Consider the following 19,363-nt stretch of genomic DNA (forward strand, 5'->3'; position numbering starts at 1 on the left):
TTTACTAGGGTTTTGAGGGAATGCTATGTCACTGGGTAAATGGCCCATACAGTAGATTTTTAAATTTGATTTTACAAGGTGTTTCAGCCTTGGGCTAATTTTTATGCTAATTCCTCAGCCTTGTGGTTCCTGCACCACAGTGTCAATCTGAATCCCAAACCTGTGCATGGTTGCAAATTCTCATAGGACCTGTTCACCCTCATCCCTGGGGAAAGTTTTTTTTATTATTTCTCTATGGTAGTGGGGGAACTTCTTTAGCTTACCTCTTCATCAAGGATGAAGCCTTCGGGCTGCCGGCTTTATGCAGTGGGGTCCCATTTCCAGCTTCCTGTGGGGCATGGGCCAAAGTCTTACTTCTTGTACTTATGTGTGCACTAATGCTCAACAGTCACACTCCACTCACACGCCTTCTCTCCCCATCCCTAGCAGCCATAACCAGTTCACAGTGCTTTCAGCTCTCCAGCTCCTGGCAGTTCTCTTTCTTTCCTACAAATTTAGTTTTGCACTTAAAAGGATGTTATACTTTAACCAGAGTCTGTTTATAGAAGGAGTGTTTTCAGGTTATCTTATCTGACACATAGATGGAATTGGAAGTCCCTTCAGGGGTGATTTTGATGGTCAGATTAACTCAGCAGAAAACTATATTCTAGAATAACAGGCCCATCTGAGGGGACATGCTGCCCCGTCATGTTGGAAGCATCTGCTCCTGTGAGGAGCTTGCGTGGAGCGCCATTTGGGTTTATTCCTATGGCTCTGCCTATATTGATGATTACTTACTGCGGTTTGTGGCAGAGCTGACCAAAGAGGTCTATGTGGTGACAAATGAGCTGAAGACAAAGTGCCATTGCCAGCAGGCCCCAGGACTGGCTGTCCAGGAATTCTGAAAAGTGACGTCTAGCATGCTACATGCCATTCCAGCCAAAGAGGGGGAATGAAGTGAAGGGGGATAGGTAACTCCGCAAATCGCTGCTTCCTGTGTCCCCAACAAGATGACACAACCCCTGTTTGCTATGTCCTGTTTCCTGAGGTACCCCAAAGACCCAGGAACCCCAAACAAGCCCTGGTAAGGGCAGGGGCGGCCAAGAAGGGAAAGAATCAGAACTCTGCCTAAGGCCTCTAATAGCTGGGAGGGTGAGAGCCTGGGCAGACCTGCCTGTTTGGCCACAATCAAGGGAAACATGAGGACTATCCCCAGGGCTATGTGCACACCATTAGTGATGGTCAGTGACAGTCCTCATACGTGTCATCTCAAGGAATGAAGTCGGGAGACTTCAGAGCTGTTCCAGGGAGCCTTGGTGTGGGATGAGTCTCTGAAAACTGTTATAGGACCATTATGTATCGGTCAGTGAAAAAGAAAGGGGCTGGACAGGTGAGAGGGGCAGAGACCACAAGGAGAGCCTTTCTGCTTTCTCTCAACAAGACTGCCACCCATCTGCTCATTGATGGGCTGGGGAACAGAATGACAGGGGCTCTGACTGGATAGATGCCGTCTAGTTCAACCTTCCAGGCGGTGCAGGCTCTGCAACCCCCCTTCTGGACAGCCTCCAGCCATGGGGCCTTTGCTGCTGCCTTTATGGTAGGACTACTTTCACTTTAAGCTTCTTCTTATTTTGCAATAAAAATCTGCCCTTCAGCCATTTCCACCTAGACCAGGTCCTCTCCTGGTTGCTGAGGAAGGAGAGCCTCCCGCCCTCACTGGCTCAGCAACACAGAGAGGATGCTCCAGCTCCATGAGAACCAGCGCTCCTCAGACCCCGCTCCGCCCCAGGATCTCCATGTGGGCAAGGAGAGACGCTGGCCAGTGGGGCAGAGGCTCACTGGGAGGAGCTACTTTTCCACTTTCCTCCTCCTGCAGACTCGGTTCTGACCCCATCTGTACCTGGGGAAAACATCCTCCCAGACAGGAAATAAAATTAAGTTCTTGGATGGGCACTAAGAGTCCAGACTGCAACATTATTTTATCTTGTTCCTGCATATAAGACAGTAAACTGGAACCAAAAGTGTCCTGTGAAGATAAGCAATAGTGTCCTTTGAAGGCCATTCCTCCTGGCGGGCAGGCCATTTGCCTTCCCTGGGCTGGGCCCCAGGCTTGGAGCAGACTGGTTGCGAGTCTGGGCAGGTGCTTCAGCAGGGGCTGCTGGGGATCTTGTCTGTCAAGGCACTGGTGATGAGTCCCTATTTTTTGTGTGCCTGTTGGAGGCCCATCATGGTTTTTAAGTAATTGTGCTGGACACAGAAAACGGGAAAAAATAGGAATTGATTAGGAGCGTGGACTTAACAAGATTTCAGAAGCCATGCCGCTTACCCCTTCCCCCCCTCTACCCCCGCCCCCCATCATTCTTCTAGCAAACATCACAGTTTTGGGAGAAGGATTCCCTCTGACCAGCACCAATTCTGTGAGAAATAATGTTCCCATTCAATCCCTTTCACTGTCTCATCCTAAAGAAAATGTGTAAAACTGTTTCAAAATGGTGTGACGGGCGTGCTTAAAAGAAGACATGCATATTTCAAGGGCCCACTTAAATTCTTGTTTCGGACAAGAATTAGGTTCGAAAAGAAAAACAGAGGGTTCTATCTCTAGAGGGTTGGAGGTGCATGTACTCTGAAGGGCCCGCCCTCCGCAAATCAACCGGATGTTCATTAACCCTACCCTGTTAACGCACTGCTAGGTTCTCAGAAGGCAAGTGGGAAAAGTGGGCTGAAACAAATAGCGGGCGGGGAGCAGGCAAATGCTAAAACCAACTTGGAAGAGATGGAGCCGAGATTCCTTGCCACGCCTGGGGAACTGAAGCTGAAGTTCCCGCATTAAGCTGGGATTCTTTTTTTCCTCCCAAATTTTTTATTGTAGTAAAATACACATAACACGACATTTACCATATTAACCATTTTTAACCGTACAGTTCAATGGTATTAACTATATTCACAATGTGTGACCATCACCACCATCCGTCTCCATAACTCTTTACATCTTGTAAAACTCTATACCCATTACACGACAACTCTCCACTCCCCTCTCCGCCTGGACCCTGGCAACCACCACTCTACTCTTTGTCTCTATGATTTTGATGACTAAGTATCTCATATAAGTGGAATCATACAATATATGTCTTTTTGTGACTGGCTTATTTCTCTTAGTGGCTGTACCACCTTATATTCCCATCGACAGTGCATAAAGGGTCCAATTATTACCAACCCTCGCCAACATCTGTTGTCTGTTTCTTTGATTGTAGTCATCCTAATGGGTGTGAGGTCGTGACCCACTATAGTTTGGGTTTGCATTTCCCTAATGACTTGTGATGCTGAGCATCTACTTTTGTGCTTATTTGTATATATTCTTTAGAGAAATGTCTATTCAAGTCCTTTGCCTATTTTTTGAAACTGGTTTTGTTTTGGGGTTGTTGAGTTTTAGGAATTCTCTATATATTCTGGATATTAATACTTTATCAAACTGGAATTCCTGAAGTAGGTTAAAATAGTCCTGGGTTGGTCATGCCCTATAGCTAACTGTAAAAGCAGGAGCAAACCCTTTTGGAGGAAAGTAACTTCGGCTAATGCACTCGGGACTCCCAGAGCTTAAGCTCAATCAAATATGAGCTTATGATTTAAACACACACACACACAGATAGAAGCCACCATGAGACAGTTTCAGCAACATAGGAAACATTTTGACCTTGAAAAATCTGATCCTACGTATTCCATATACAATAATATATATGAAAGGTTTAAATAAATATAGAGTGGTTCAAGTGAAACATCTGCATGAAGGGTTTGTGCATCGGCACGTCTCAAACATAAAAAAAAGTCCGAAACGGCCAATGTAGAGAGTTCTAGAGACTGAGGGATAGTGGGAGAATATAACATCGATCTGTAGAAATGCATGATTCCCCCATTGAATGATTTAGATTTTAAACGTTTACCTGAGACATTGAAAATAATTAAAGAAAATACACGGTTTGCCTGGAATATCAAGAGAGATTCATGGTGGTAACTATGCAGATCATTTTGGTTCACCTTTTCTACAATCTTGAAGTAACTCATGCCAGTTACACACACCAAGCTTTAAATAATTTACAATAAGCAATAATATTTTTGAAACTCTTCCTCTAAAGCTAAAGACCTTTTCGTCCTCTTACTCAAGATATAGGATGACCTTAATCAATTGATCAAAATTAACCTCACCAATCATGGGACAAAGCAATATCCTGTGCTCCTGTTACAGACTGAATGTTTGTGTCCCCCAAAAACGCATCTGTTGAAGTCTTAATCCCCAATGTGATGGTACAGTAGTCCCCCCTTATCCTTGGGGGAAACATTCCAAGACCCCCAGTAGATGTCTGAAACCACAGAACCCTATACACATACGTACCTTTTCATTTAAAGAGAAACCCTTTATGGCTTCTCTTTGGCACATCCAATGTTCCAGTATCACTACTCTTGCAAGCTTGGGGGCCATTATTAAGTGAAATAAAAGTAACTTGAAAACAAGCACTGAGATACCGCGACAGTCAATGTGATAACCAAGAGAGCGAGTGAGTGAGGTTGTGTATACATTGTAGATACACTGGACAAAAGGATGATTCACCTGCACCGGCTGAGCACTCACCAGCACATCCTGGCCATGGTCTGTGGGACCCTGTTTAGCCTAGTCCCGTCCTAGGACTCTGGAGCTGGCAGAAGATACCCACTAGCTCTGGGTGACCTGGATCTCCCTGAGCTGGCATACTCCTCCGCCTCTCTAAAGTGGGGTGTGTGATCCTGGGTGTCCTAGTAATGAGGTCCCTGAGGCCCCGCCTTCCTGGATACATGAACCCCCCCTCCCCCCAGTTACCTTCTGTTCTGTCTTCACTTTGGCATTGTAAAAGGAGATCGAATCAGGGCCCTCGGGCAGCATCGTCTGCTGCAGCTGGCTGAACTTGTCCTGGTCATCTTCTCCCTAGAGAAGGCCCAACTCAGCACAGTCCCTTCAGCCCGGTATTGTCAGAATTCACCCTGACAAGATTTGTGGTGCACGTCAGGGCAGCTCTTGCTGGGTTTGCAAATCCCCACCCAAGGTAGCTCACAAGGCTGTTGTTGCCAGCATCATCACAGATACCCTGTAACTGCCACGGAGCAGGATGAGCCACACAAAAGGGTAGCTGCAATAATTGGTGTTTTCTGTGTCCCTAGCTTTGAAAATTGGGGAGACCGCCAGCCTGGGCCAGCTGTGGGAGAGGCTCAGAGCAGCCCGTACACTGCCATGTTTGTGGAGAGAACGGAGGACAAGGGGCACTGCCCACTACCCCGTGCTCACTCATCATCCCCACCCATGCCCCTGTGCCACTCACCAGAGACACGATCCTGCTGATAGGCAACAGGCCAGGCCGGATGCTGCCACCTGGCTTCAGTGCCATCTGCATGTCCTCGGGGATGAAGAAGGACTCGTTGTACCAGATATCAAATTCTGCAAGGAGGCAGGAGACAGCACTGTGAGGTACGAGGAAGTCCCTGAGAAGCAGGCAAAGGCCAGGTGTGCCTGTTTTGTGCCTGTCACAGGTTCACCTTCCGTCACTTCCTGCTCCAGGGTCTCACCTTTCCCATCTCCATCTCCTGCCTGCAGAGTCCTGAAAACACACATCTGAAGACCCTGCCCGGCCCCTGCCTCTGCCAGAGAAAAACTCCAAAGCCGCTTCTGGAACCCGGGGTGGCCCTGCCCTGTGCCTCCCGGGACCTCAGATGACTAGCCAATCTTCCCAAATGGCGCACCTGTGAGCAGGCGGTTGCGACACTGATCCACTAGGTGCTGGCAGTACTGGATCTCAGCCCTGAGGTCACGCAGGTCCTGATACTCAGTGCGGTACTGCTTCTTGAGGTCTTTGAGTTTCAGGATCAGCAGGAATTCCTCCTCGTCGATGATCATCAGCCCCTTGTTCTCATACTCTCCTGCAGGGAGATGGAGGCAGTTAGGGGCCAGGGCCCAGCTGGGCTGAGGGGAGGAATGCGAGCCAGAAAGAGGGAAGAGCGCTGGCAGAGCAAGACAGGAGACCAGGGGCAGGGCCGGGCCGTGGCCTGGGGGTGGGCAAAGCATGAGAAGGCCAGCTGCCAGGACAAGTCTCACGGTGGGAGGGGCTCAAATCAGAGAGCCACACTGGCATTTCTAGGACAAACAGGAGCAGTGAGCAGCGGGGGAGGGTAGAGATGGCCCATGTTCCACTCTTATTTTTGATCTTAAACCCCATCGGCCAAAGATATTCAGTAAGCACCTCTATCATATGAATGTTTAACTTTTTTTTGTAAGTTATGTACACGAAGTAGCCATCACTGGCTGGTTTCACAAGGCACTTGGCAAGGTTCTTTATTAATAATAGTGCATGTAAACCCACATTTCAAATCGTCTTTTCGTTAGAGACGATTAGATGTCTATATCATTCACCAGCTACCTTCTTCTTAAAGTTGATTAGACATCTGTGTCATATTGAGCAGCTGTCAGAGGCTCCAGAAAGAGAGGGGTTAGTTGTGCTATTGGTCTTCTCCACTCACAATCGTGTTGTATGGGCCTTTAACGTCTGTCAGTTTGATGAGGACTGTCGGGTTAAGATACAGTCTGTGGAACCATTTGCCCAGCTGTCCACTGTCCATAGCACCTTGAAAGCTCAGCAAAAGTGTCATGTCAACCCCCCAGGGTATGGGGCTTTCACCCTAAGATCCCCCGAGAGTGAGCCCTGCGTGAGACAGGTGTGTGGCTGGGGTGCGTGCAGTAGTCCCAGGTGCTGGAGAAAAACAGTAGCATTTCCAATGATGTTTACTGGGAAAAGTAAGACATTAAGTTTCACTGCCACCATTAATGTTATGTGTCACTGACACTATAACGACACCTTGGTCATGCCGATCTCCCAATTTCAAGATGTCTGGAGTTGCCCTCACAAGGTCCCTTGCCTGCCGTGGAGATCGATCTGGTCTCTGTGCTGTGTGACATCCCTGATGTGGTCACTTTGATAGACACAAATCCTTCATAGAGTCTTTACTGGACTCTGAGATGCGGGTGGCTGTGTTGAGGTCTTAGTGGCAGTGAACCCCTTGGCCCTCTGATACCTACATTCTCATTTCTCTCCTCAGTTCTCATGTCCTGACCAGCACCTCCACCCTAATCAGACCTCTGGGGGCAGTGAGGAGACCACGCCAGGACCCAAAGACCTTGTAGGGATGACCAGCCACCCATCTCCCTGGGCGGAAGCTTCTATGAGGACAAAAGTCTATATCTCTACATCTCCATGGGCAGCAGCACATATCGAGTGGAAGGCCAGCACCTGAGTCTGAGATAAAGCAATAATGTAGGGCTCGAAGAAAAAGGGTGGCTGAGAGAGAAGGACTCTGTGGCTCCCCAGGGCTAACTAGAGCCAAGTGGTGACCCAGGGATGAAAGCCGCACCCCAACAGCCCTGGCTGACCCCCTTCCGTCTCAGTCCTCCAGAGCCCGCATCCCATTTACCTTGCTTCTCTCGCAGTGACTTCTGGAAATTTAGTGCCTCTTTGGCCATGTCGATCTCCCGCTTGATGACATTGATGCGCTGTGTGGTCTCGCTGGCCCTTTTCCTGCGCTCATTCAAGATGGACTTGTTTTCTTTGAAGATGCGATTGATCTCACTACCTCGCTCATTCTTAAAGTCCTCGAAGGCCACGGGCTTGGAGGGTGGGGTGCCGGGTCTGCAGATGGAGTGGGGAGGAGGAGGAGAAATAGGGCAGCTGGTTTGGAGCCACCGGGGACTTCACTTTTCTTCCCCGGGGCTTTGTGAGCAGGAGGCCAGAATTCCTGGGCATCACCTAGCCCAGATGGGAGTAACCTGTAGGAATCATTCCCTCACCTCTATGCTACTCAGCACACAAGGCACAAGACCACTGCAGAAAATGAGCCAAGCAAGGGAACGTGTGAGAAACGGAAAATGAAACAAACCATTCACTACCCATTGGCAACCACAGTTTGGTGTATCTGCTTCATGGATTTCTTTGATAAATTTGTAAATGTCTGGGGCCATGTAGTATATATAATTTTACATCTTACTTTTTTTCACAGAAGCATTCTTTCATGCTCTTAAAAACCTCGAGAACTCCAGGTGGAGTGTTGGGGTAGGGGGAAGAGGACTGTCTGCAACTCGCTATGAAATACATCAAAAAATAAGATGGATGGAGGGATGGAATAATGGACACACGCACTCAAAAATGGGCACGAGATGAAAGAAGTATAGGACCATGTTAATTGTAGAACCAAGGGTATTCACTGTATAATTCTTGCAACTTCTCTGAATGTTTTGGAGATGTTCATAGGCTGAGGGAAAAATTTCATGTACATCCTTGTACATTTCAAGAGCAGAGATGATAATTTACTTAGAGTTATCTCCCTAGTGTTGGCTACTGAAGGTCTTTCGAAAGAAAAGAATTTTGGCTTTTTAAATTAATGATACAATGGACATATTGTTGTATAAATCTCTGTCCATATCTCTCGTTATTTCCTCAGGATAAATTCCTAACTCAATTACTGAGAGGAACTGCGTGGCTGGAGGAGGGTCTCCTACCTCGAGACGTTGTACCTTCTGAGTGCATTACTAATTCCAAAACTATGTAAATTTAATTATTTAAATAACTGCTATTTGGAGAGTCTGAAATGATTCCGTGTATCCTGGATGACTCCTGAGTCTGGACCATTTTGTATGTGGATAAGCCATCATGTTTTCCTTTTGAACTGTGCTCCTAGTCTTTGCCCATTATCCCCCTATTTTATTTCTCTTCTATCCTCAAGTGCTCTTTACATATTGAGGATCATATTTTGGTTTGGAATGACCCGGGGCAAGGGCTAGCGTTACACTAGGTCACCTGGGTGGGCGCAGTTCCTCCTTCGGGGAGTCCGAGGGAAGGGTTTCAATGTTGGAGGTCTCCCGGTCCCGCAGAAGCATGTCTTTGGCGTCTCCATCCTTGGAGGATGGGGTCAGCTGAGTCTTGGAGGTGGAAATTTCAAAGTCCTTGCCACTCACGGGGCTGCTGGCACCTTCTTTTTTTGCCAAGGAGCTGGAAGGAGAAGGCAGGGGACGCCACGTCTCAGTCATGGGCAGTGAGGTGTCTCTGGCGCTGACGGGCGTGACCTTTCTCAGCCCTCACACACCAGAAGCCCCGTCTCACTCAGCTCCTATCTTGAACACATACCTAGGCCAAAGGGCAAAGAATATGACCCTGAGCCATGCAGATGGGGAGGAGGAGGAGAGCATTTTCCTCCCTTTTATCAGAGCAAGGAGCCCTCCCTTCCGCAGCCTTGGCAGGAGACACCTGGGAAGAATGGGCCATCTTTAGGTGTGAAAGCGTATAGATCTGTGGGGTGGGCCACAGGCTCTCAGGAATAATATGGCTGCTGAGGCATCCCTGGGAGGGGGAGGCAGAGCCCCACTCAGCGTGGTTCGTCTGTGGACCAGTGGGATACCAGAACAGTCTGCCCTGGTGCTCGGACCAGTCCACGCCTGCTCTCCCCACCTACATCAGTGACCCTAGGAAAGTAGCTGCCCGCCCTCTCCAAGTGACAGTACCAGGGTCCTTGCTCCCAGAGAGGCACGTCTGAGGCCTGAACTGACAGGAGGGTGCACCCTCCCGCCCCTCACTGTTTCCTCCTTCCTTCTTCTTGCAATAAGTGTGGCTTGGTGGGGGCAAGCCTCGATCCATCTGATATGGCACCCATTGGGCAGCGGCAGAGCAGAGGGCTGGCGTGTGATTGCCCTTTCTGGTGGGGCAGGAGGAGGTCAGGGGCATCATGAACCTCTGCTATGCAACTCCTGGCCTGCATGTGACAGTCTTCTACAATCGGCTTTGGCCTGTGTCCTTTAACAAGTGATAACAGTAACAGATTCCTATCGAGTACTTTCCAAGGACCGGGACTGCGTTTACTCATCCTCACCACAACTCCAACGACTCTGATGCTATCATTATTATTATTCCCATTTTAGGGATGAGGAAAAGAAGGCATAACGTGACCCCTTGGGCGAAAGAAGTACTGAGCGGAGAGGTGAGCCCTGGTGTCACCTCTGGAGCCTGTGTTCTTGCTCACTGCTACAGCACCTCCCAGGGAGGGCGGCTCATTAAGTGAACTTTCACCCTCTTCCCACCTTGCACATGCAAACGAGTCTCATCTGAAAGGTGAATTGGGGTTTTTAGGTGATAATGAGTGCCAGTCAGTGACGGGAGGTGGGGTTTCCACATGAAGTACCAGAGGGGCAAGTGCTGGCCCAGCTTCTCACTTCATTCTACCACTGAGCAGCGGTGTGACCTTGGAAGTGACTTCCTCCCTCTGCGCCTCAATTTCCTCATCACTAATATGCAGACATTAACTCCCACCTCATGGGGTTGCCAGGTGACCAGCCCCAGCCTGGGCCCCACAGATGTTAGTATCGGCAGCAGTGACATGCACTATGACCACACAGTAGCTAAGACACCAGAGGAAAGACGGGAACAGCTTGTGTCCCCCCCTTTTCCTGGCCGAGGAGGGCCAGGAGCTGAACAGGCAAAGCAGCAAGAAGGTCACTCACCTGACCTCTTTCAACATCTTCTTGGACTTGGATTTCTTCCCGGGTTTGGTAGAGAAAGGAGAGACCCCAAGTCCGAAGCCTTGTCCATCGGTCTCGCCCACTAGGTGGCCGTCAACATCCACAAGCCCTGCCTGGATAGAGGTCAGCCACAGGCCCAAGGGTTAGATTAAGGTTTTGGGCCCCCTGAGGACCCAAGTGTATATGGGCTGAAGGCTCAGGTGGGCATTGTTCAGCTCACATCAAGATGTGGCTGCTGCTGCTGCTAGGTTTAGGCTGTCCCTAACAGAGCTGTCTCTGACCACCCCATCAAATGTCCACATTCCACATCAACTCCACTCACTGGTCTGGTGTCTCATTCCATACCCTGAGGGTCCTAAGGCTTGTTCCAACACAAATCCAGGAATTGATCTTGTTTTTATCAGCCACATCTCCAATTTTAGAGATCATTTTGAATCTTATGTGGTTTACTCTTGCATAGGTCACCCCACACTCATCCTGGTGTTACCTTTATCTGTTCCAACCCTAGATCTGCTTTAATGGATACTTGCTGGGGATGAAAAAAATCTGACATGACTGCTGTCAGCAAGAGGCAACTCTGCTTACCTTCTGGACAGCAGAAATGGTTGCAAAGTCATTCTTGTCTATGAAGGTGTACTTCCTGCGCAAAGTGGACTCCACTTCCTGTTCCTGTTGGCTTGGGAGAGAAAGTGAGAGAATATCTCATATCTGGTGTCATTCTAAACCCTCTGGAGCAAGAACCAAGTACATACTGGAGTTAAAGGCATTTGGGTGTCGCTCCTTGTGAAACAACCAGGCCTTAACCATGAACCAGACCAGACAAATCAAGCTCATTCCACGCCCAACTCCCAAATGCACACACCCATCGTCCAGCTCCCAAATCTGCAGGGCTCACCCTATGTGCCTGGCTCATCTGCTCCAGGATGACTTTAACAGGCAGTAAGGAAGCCTGCCTTGGGACCACACTTCCCCACCTGGGTACTGTCTCTCACAAGCCCTTTGGAATCATGTGACCAGCTTCTGTGATATCATCCGGCATGAGCCACTCAGGCTACAGGTATGTGTGCGTCCAAATAAACCTCAAATGCCTGCTGAGGTGGGGCTGGGGGTGGGGGAGCGGGGAGTATTCATGATGCTCTGCTCTGGCCATGCGCAGGGCCGGCGCTCCATAAAGACCTCCTGTCCACCAGGGCCCACTTCCTCTCTGAGAAGCCCCAAATGGAGGGTTGTCCTTCCCGTACCCCCAGGGGAAGGAAGGGTAGGAGGATCTGAGAGCTCAGCAGCAGAGACAACTGGGGACACCAGGGGTCTGGGCACACCCCGGGGATTCTCATGTGGCTTCTCACATGTGAGAGATGGGCGGTGTGCTTGGAGGCCGCATCCAAACCACGGGAAATGAAAAAGGCTGTCCGACGAAGGGGTCGGATGGATGCGGGGTCCCTTACCTCAGAACCACCCGGAACTGGTTGAACACCTCCTGGATCTGTCTGAGGTTAATTATCTGGAGGGAAGAGAGGTTAGACCTCGGCACCACGGGACCAAGGCTATGTCTGTGTTAGCAGAAAACCAGGGCCCCTGGGCTAACCTGTGACCACCTGTCTCGAGAACAGGACATCTGCAAATAGCCTCTCAACAAAGTGGCAGTCCAAGCCCTTCTTGAGAGCAGACCGATACCCGATTAATAGTTTCAAATGAAGCATTTACTGAGGCTATAAAAACCACCTTTTCTAAGTGAAGATGTCTATAAAACCCAAATGACTCTAGTTCTTGAAAATAATAAGAATTTTAATCAAATTCTTCAAATTTAATCAAATTTTTAAAAAAATCAAATTTGTCATTCTTGGCTCTCTGCTGCTTCCAGAAGATTCTGTTACAAGCCGTTCTGTGGGGATACAGACACATATACGCCTTGGAGGAAGGCCATCAGCCTTTTCGCCCACAAGCACTACCCTTGACCGAGGGCCAGTCTAGGGCTGCCCTTGCTGGAAAAGCGAGAAGAACCCACGCCCCCCTTGCCCAGGCTGCCCACAGTAACAGGATGGGGGGTCTGCCCACGCGGCTCCCTGATGAAGGGTTTGCTGGCCTGCACTATGAGAACAGAATGCATCTTCCTCCCAAAAGCCCTTCCCCGTGTGGCACTGTCCCTCCCTCCTTGGGCCCTGAGGGGCTTCCAAAGACAACCAGCATGACCATCATCCTTTAACAGCCTCACTCCACCTGCCACAGCCAAGCACCTGAGGTGCTGCAGCTCGGTTCATCTCAGCTCGTTTTCTCTCCCCACTGTCCAGGTGAGGCCACCAAAGTATGTGAGGTGGAGCATTTTGCTGAAGTCGCTCAGCAAGGTGACAGCTGACGGGGTGGGATTCAGCCCGGGGCAGCCTGGCTGGGCTCGTGCTCCCAGTGATGGATCGCCAGTGGGTATGAGGCTGCTCAAGGCTGCTGGCCACTCTGTGGGGCACAGAGCCTTGTAACCCAAACATGGAAACTGAGGCCCTGGTAGGACAAAGGGACCCTGAGGCCAGCAGTCCTATGCCCACTGCACCCACTCGGTGTGAGGTTCCAAGGCCGGTTCCAAGGCCATGAGCTGAGGTGTGCCCGGGACAGGGCGGCCCAGGTTGGCTGAGCATGGGGGTCCTGAGGAGGGACTCCTTACGTCGATCTCGTCCAGCGTCCCCTCCAGATACCGCCGCACCTGGGAGTTGATCTCGGCGATCTGGATCTCATCCAGGGGGTCGTAGTTCACAAGGGAGCGGTTGGCCTTGGAGGAGGATGAAGGACATGTCCCTCAGCTCGAAGCGCCTGAGCCCAAGTAGGGGCGGCAGGGGCCATTCTGAGAACCAAGGTGGGGAGGTCGGGTACAGGCCCCGGCTGCCCAAACCAGCTCCATTCCCTTCACCATCGGGTCCCGGCGGAGCAGGCCTGACTCACAGGCCAGGTGCTCCAGTCAGCAAGGGACAACCGGGTCGGGGAGGGAAGGAAAAGCTGCCTGACGTGGGCCTGCCACGCCAAGCAAGAGGGTTCTGCCAGCTGAATCTTAGCATACTCTAGGGTGAGGTCCCCAGGAGGGAAGTGGCTGCTTCTGCTTTGAGGCCCTTCTGGACCATGCGTATCAGCACAGGCAGGCCACCACTGGATTCCTGCCCCTCCCCCACCACTCAGCCTGCCCCACCTCCCCTAACCGTGACTCATCACATTCTCTGCCCCTGCACCCCTACCTGCCAGGCCCCTGGCCCCCTGCCCCTCACCCTCCTGCTGCTGTTCCTTGACCACCTTATACTCCTGCCCCCGCCCCTTGGGCCCCTCTATCCCTCCAATCTTTTTTCCCCCTCAGTCTCCCTGCATGCCTTGGGCTCCCTACCCATCAGACCTCCTGTCCACCCAGTCCTCTGCCCACTCCACCTTCCAGCATCCCTGTCCTGACCCTTGTGCCCCCTCCCCATTCCTTCTGCTCCTCTGGTACCCTGCCCCCAGTCCCTCTGGCAGGCTGACCGCTCCTATACCCGCATCTGGCCCCTTACCAGGCTGTCGTGGATGGCTAACTCCTGCTTGAGCAGTGCCAGCTCCTTCTCCAGGTTCTTGACCATTCGCTGCCAGGGAAGCATAGTTGGCAGGGGCAGGGAGGACAGTCAGAGAGGCCACCTTTCCTCTTCAAGCTCACAATCCCCCACCCTGTGCCCGGACACCCTGGCCCTTCCTAGTAATCCATGGGGTGTGATCTCAGCATCCAGACAATTCCCTCCCCGACTGAGGTGAGTTAGGGTCTGAGGGGGCCTCGGAGTCCCTGGCCTCTGCCTCTTAGAGAAGAGGAGGATGAGAACAGAGCAGCACAAGCGCCCCAGGGCACCTCAAAGCCCAAGTCCCAGAGCTCCCAGGATACTTCCAGGATGCCAGGCCACTGTGCTTCTCGGCACAGCCGACACCGCCAGGACACTTTCCATGCACGGCCGTACCTTTCCCCTCATCCTCCCCAACCGCCGCACAAACGTGGCACTGTTCCCCACTGAGTATCACCCGTATCACCTCCAATGTTTTGCTGCTACGAACGATGCTACAAGAACATCTTTGTGCTTATATCTCTGTGTCCTTATGGGTAGGATGACACAGTGATCTCTGAGGCTCTATGCGGCTGTCCCCATTACCTCTTTCCTATGGCTGTCCCCAGCTCACTGCGCTCTCACCAAAATGGCACCCCCCATCCTCGCAATGCCTGTGCATTGCCTGTCCCCTCTGCTTGGGACACTCTCCTCCTAGGTATTTCGTGGCTCACTCCCTCTCCTCCTTCAAAGCTTTGTTCAGAAGCTTCTAAATTAGGCACATTTCAATCGCCCTGTGTAAAACTGCAATCCCCCCCGCACACCGCTCTTTTAAAAAATCTTGCTCTAATTTTTGTCATAGCGCATATCCCCCACGAACCTTAGAGCAACACTGTCTACAAGAACTTTCTGCGATGATGAAAATGTTCCATATCTGTGCCGTGAGCCGGATAGTGTGTGTGATGAGTATGACCAAGTGAATTTTACATTTTATTTGACTCATTTAAGTTGCCACATGTGAGTAGTGGCTACTGTATTGAAAACTGAAGTTCTAGCACTTACCTATTTTGTTTTCGAAAAGTGTTTTTTAAAAGAAAAATCACATACATATTAAGGCGTGATGTTTGGCCATGTATATATATGCAGCGGAATGGTTGCTATATAATGTATGTTAGTCTGGCTAATTAGCATACACATCTCACCTAGGTACCATTTTTGTGTGTGGTAAGAGTATCTGAGATCTACTTTGTTAGCAAATTCCCAGTATACAAAACAGTATTATTAAATATAGTCGCCAACCTATGCATTAGATCCCTAGAATATATTCATCTTATGACCGAAAATTTGTACCCTTTGACCAGTATCTCCCTGTTCCTCGGCCCCTGCCCTACTTTCTAGCCTATGAATTTGACTTTTTTCTTTTCTACATGTAAATTGGATCATGCAGTATTTTTCTTTCTGTTTTCTTCCTTATTTCATTTAGCATAATATCCTCCAGGTTCATTCGCGTTGCTGCAAATGGCAGATCTGGAATTGACTTATTTCTTCCATTAATTATATCTATCTCCCCCACCCCCGGCAGGTTGTTGGCTCTTCAAAAACAGAGATTTGTGTTTCTGTTTGTACACTAATGCATCCCAAGAGCTTCAAAAAGTGCCTGCCACATAGTAAGCGCTCAGTGAATTTTAGGTGAATGGGTAAATGATACATTTCTAGAAACAGAACTGCTAAGTCATTTTACATTTGATAGATACTGTCTGAGTGCCTTTCATGGTGGAGGCACAAGGGACCTTATGATGAAAACCTTCACTGTGAACAGCAGGGCTTCGGTTAGTTGTCAAAAAATGGCCACTGGAGGGAGCCTCTGATAGCTGAATGCTGCGATGGGTGACTAAAGCTGTGACTGACCAGTCCACAGCAACAGGTGACAGAACCCTGGAGTCCTGGTGGCTCTGTGGCAACTCAGGGTACAAAGCCTGGTACTCAAGGCACATGACCACGGTCGGCCCTGGCTCTCTGCGCCCCCCAGGGCAGCACCAAGATGTTCTCCTTCAGGTGGATTTCCTACGAGGTGCACAGGAGAGGCTTGTGGGCCAGCCCCTACTCAGTCCCACACCCCACTCCCAGCTGAGGAACTGCAGCTCTGGAAAATGCATCATGCCCCAGCTAAGAAGAGTCTGGATGAGCTGTTGGGGGTCTCCAGCTGGATGTATGTGGCACAGGAAGTCAGGCTTAGATCCCTGGGCCATTCAGGTGATGTGGGGAAATGCACCATCTGCTCCCACGGTGTCACCAGCCTCCATGTCACACCTGAGAGCGTGAGAGCCACTTCTAATTTCTGGCAGGCTTGGTGGCCTCCACTTGCCCTCTTCTACAGGCAGGAGAGAAGGTACCTAGAAACATAGGGCCGGAGCAGCAGACCCTACGGATCAGGGTCAGGCAGCGCCTCCTGGTGACCAACTCCCTTATAAAAATCAGGGGCATTATCTGGGTGGAATCGATGTCTTGGAAGCAGCACAGACTCACTAAAGTTCCCTGAGGGTCAGGCGTTTTCATCACGAACACAATGAGGATAACTCAGAGAGTCCGGCTAAGCCCCACGACAGGTCGGTGTAGCTCTCAGCCTGTGAAGTTTACCTGCTGGGACCCCACTGCAGCCTGCAGGTGTACCTCCCTTTGGCAAAAGAGGACATCCCAAATCTCTCCCTGCTGTCTGTTCACGCCTGTGGCTCACAATCTTTACACCACTCACAGAATCACAACCTGGCAAAGTGGGAGGGCCACAGGAGGTCATCAGCCCAACCTCTCAGTTAGCAGATGAAACTCTGAGGCTCAGAGTCTGATCAATTCGCCACAGGGAGCTGGTGGAGGAGGCGGATCAGGAACCCTGTCTCCCGCCTTGCAGCCAGCCCCGCCAGCCAAAGAAATTCTGCAGAAGCTATTCCAACCGTCTGAAAACAGGCATCAGTACTGAAGATGGTTCTGAGAACAACCTGGGAATACTGGCTACAGTCTAGGAAAGGCAGCGACCAAAATAATTTTCCACGTCTCTCTCCAGACCTCATGCTTATATAAAGGAAAATGCTTGTCATGAGGACTGTAAACACATTCACATTTGATGACATGGAAACTTGGCTGCCCAAGATCAACAATGCAGATTTCAGAACAGAAATCACATTCAAGAGCATGAAAGTAAAGTCCTTGCTCACAGGAGCATCACCCACCTGCTAGATTCGCAGGTAGTCATGTGGTGGTCCTGAGCTAAGAGGACACCAAATAAGAAAGTAGAAAAAATAAATAAATAAGAAAAGCTTCCCGTTACAGAAAAGGATAGAAAATAATGCCATGAAACTTAGGAAGACCACCCCAAAATCTGAATTTAACAGCATGCTGCCATATTAGCTTTTTTTTTTAAAGAAATAAACATTTTGGATAAATGTGAAGCCCCTGACATCCTAGAGGGAACCTCCAGCCTCAGTTTGGTCTTTTCGACGTTTTTTTTCTTTTACTGCACATACATATACAGATGGTACCCAACTTACGATGGTTTGACTTACGATTTTTCAACTTTATGATAGTGCGAGAGTGATACACGTTCAGTGGAAGCCGGCTAAGCTGTGCTGTTCACTAGGGCAAATGCATTTTCGACCTATGATGGGTTTATCGAGGTGTGAGCCCATCGTCAGTCGAGGAGCATCTGTATCCATCAACAACGGTTAGCATCGCTCTGCGTGTTTTTATACTTGGCGTGAACGATAGATGCTCCCATTAGGTCACTTCGATCGCCAAGTTGTTTCCTCACTTGAGATTGTCCGTACTCCTGGTTCTAGCTCTGGCTCCCTCCTTCCATAACTCATTTAGCTACTCTCCTGTTCTGTTTTGTCTTTTAAGGAAACTTTATTGCTTAGCAATTAAAAGCATTCAAACGTGTATTTTCTAGATAATTTAATGTGAGGTCATCGATGTAAAATAAATTTATTTGCATCATTTGCTTCAATTTATGTCTTCTTGACCAGTTCTTCATTTTTCCTTCCAAAATATTGCATGCCACAGCTCTGGGGCAATGAAGACTTTTGAAACACCACAGCTAGCGACTTGAACCCTCATCTGCAGCTACCTATATGCTCGGTACATGAGTTGTGCTCCTAGTGCTTTTTTTAGTCATCCTCTATAAGTTTTTGGAAAATGTTCATCATGACCAACTTTGTTCATCTTCAACTCGTAGGGTCTGATGCACCTCGAGAAGCCCAGTGACAGGCTCGCAGGCGATGCCACCCAGGCCACGTGACCCATATGGCCGATGGTGCCTCGTGCACCTTCCTCCCTCGGTGGCCGGGTGGAAAAGCTGACTCTCCTGTTAAAGGCTACTGATCACGTTCCTCACTTTTCTCTATTACAATGAGCAGCGCAAGCACCGTCTTCTGTAAATCTCTACACATCTGTGAGAATGCCCCTAGAGGTGACACAGTGGACCTGTACAAGTGAGTAGAGTCCTAGCTAACATTTCCTGAGCATTTACTCCATGACGGCACTGTGCTAAGAAGTTTTCACCCATTATCTTATTCTTCGTAGCATCTCTGAGAGTGGATTCTTTTACACACCCAACTTACAAAGAAGAAACCGAGGCTTAGAAAGACTGAGTATCTGGCTGGGGCTGTAGAGCTGAGGAAGGAAAGGGCAGGCTGCTGAGTCAGGAGGCCCTGATGCGGGGGCCAGGGCTCCTAACAACTGTGCCAGTGGTTCTCAAAGCGTGGCCCGAGACCAGCGGCAGCAGCAGCACCGGGGAACTAACTAGAAATGCAAATCCTCAGGCCCCAGCCCAGACGGATGGAATCGGGAACTCTGGGAACAGGTCCAGGGACCTGTGGTTCAACAAGCCCACGGGGTGATTCCAATGCCCGCTCAAGTCTGAGAACCACTGCTCTAAGCTCTGTTCCCTCCTCAACCTCCAAACTATGGTTAGTCCCTCGGAGCCATGGGGACTGTCATTTTCCTTCAGGATTTAGAATGTGGAAAATTTAACTGGTCTGTCACGAGCTTAGGGCATGCATATGCTCCTGTCTCCAGTAACTGTGATTCCATAACCATCTTAAAGGAAAGCCAAATGGTGGGTAAATGTGTTTTTACTTTACTAGATGTTGCCAAAATGCTCCCCAAAGTGGTGGCATCCGTTATACTCTGACCAGAAACAGAGGCATTCCTGTCTCAGGACAGTCTCGCCATCACTTTGCATTGTCAGAAGAAGTCTAATTTTTGCCAGTCTGAGGCTGAAATT

The 19,363-nt window shown here is 49.7% G+C and overlaps 1 protein-coding gene and 2 long non-coding RNA genes across 8 annotated transcripts in view; 2 read left to right on the top strand and 1 right to left on the bottom strand.

The window, feature by feature from the left end:
- Positions 1-1,939: 1,939 nt before the first annotated feature.
- The window catches only part of KIF9 (kinesin family member 9), a 40,214-nt gene continuing 22,790 nt past the window's right edge, over positions 1,940-19,363 (bottom strand). For 5 of the 6 annotated variants that reach the window (XM_039837591.1, XM_039837589.1, XM_039837588.1 and 2 more), the window contains 11 exons: positions 14,074-14,142; positions 13,209-13,313; positions 12,001-12,056; positions 11,141-11,231; positions 10,538-10,668; positions 8,844-9,035; positions 7,465-7,679; positions 5,743-5,919; positions 5,325-5,440; positions 4,829-4,933; positions 1,940-2,226 (listed from right to left, as the gene is read on the bottom strand). In XM_039837591.1, coding sequence (XP_039693525.1) covers positions 2,176-2,226; positions 4,829-4,933; positions 5,325-5,440; positions 5,743-5,919; positions 7,465-7,679; positions 8,844-9,035; positions 10,538-10,668; positions 11,141-11,231; positions 12,001-12,056; positions 13,209-13,313; positions 14,074-14,142 — 1,308 coding nt within the window. In that variant the 3' untranslated portion in view covers positions 1,940-2,175. The remainder of the gene's footprint in view (positions 2,227-4,828; positions 4,934-5,324; positions 5,441-5,742; positions 5,920-7,464; positions 7,680-8,843; positions 9,036-10,537; positions 10,669-11,140; positions 11,232-12,000; positions 12,057-13,208; positions 13,314-14,073; positions 14,143-19,363) is intronic. The other variant, XM_039837593.1, reaches the window with a different exon arrangement.
- LOC120582287 (uncharacterized) lies at positions 5,326-8,033 on the top strand. The gene is made up of 3 exons (XR_005647527.1): positions 5,326-5,470; positions 5,597-5,815; positions 7,093-8,033. It is a non-coding gene; the product is annotated as an uncharacterized LOC120582287 (long non-coding RNA).
- LOC120582288 (uncharacterized) lies at positions 8,960-18,590 on the top strand. Its single transcript, XR_005647528.1, has 3 exons — positions 8,960-10,148; positions 11,064-11,612; positions 18,495-18,590. It is a non-coding gene; the product is annotated as an uncharacterized LOC120582288 (long non-coding RNA).

This window comes from Pteropus medius, unplaced genomic scaffold (genome assembly GCF_902729225.1).
Source record: "Pteropus medius unplaced genomic scaffold, Ma_sr-lr_union100, whole genome shotgun sequence".
Taxonomy (NCBI): Eukaryota; Metazoa; Chordata; class Mammalia; order Chiroptera; family Pteropodidae; genus Pteropus; species Pteropus medius.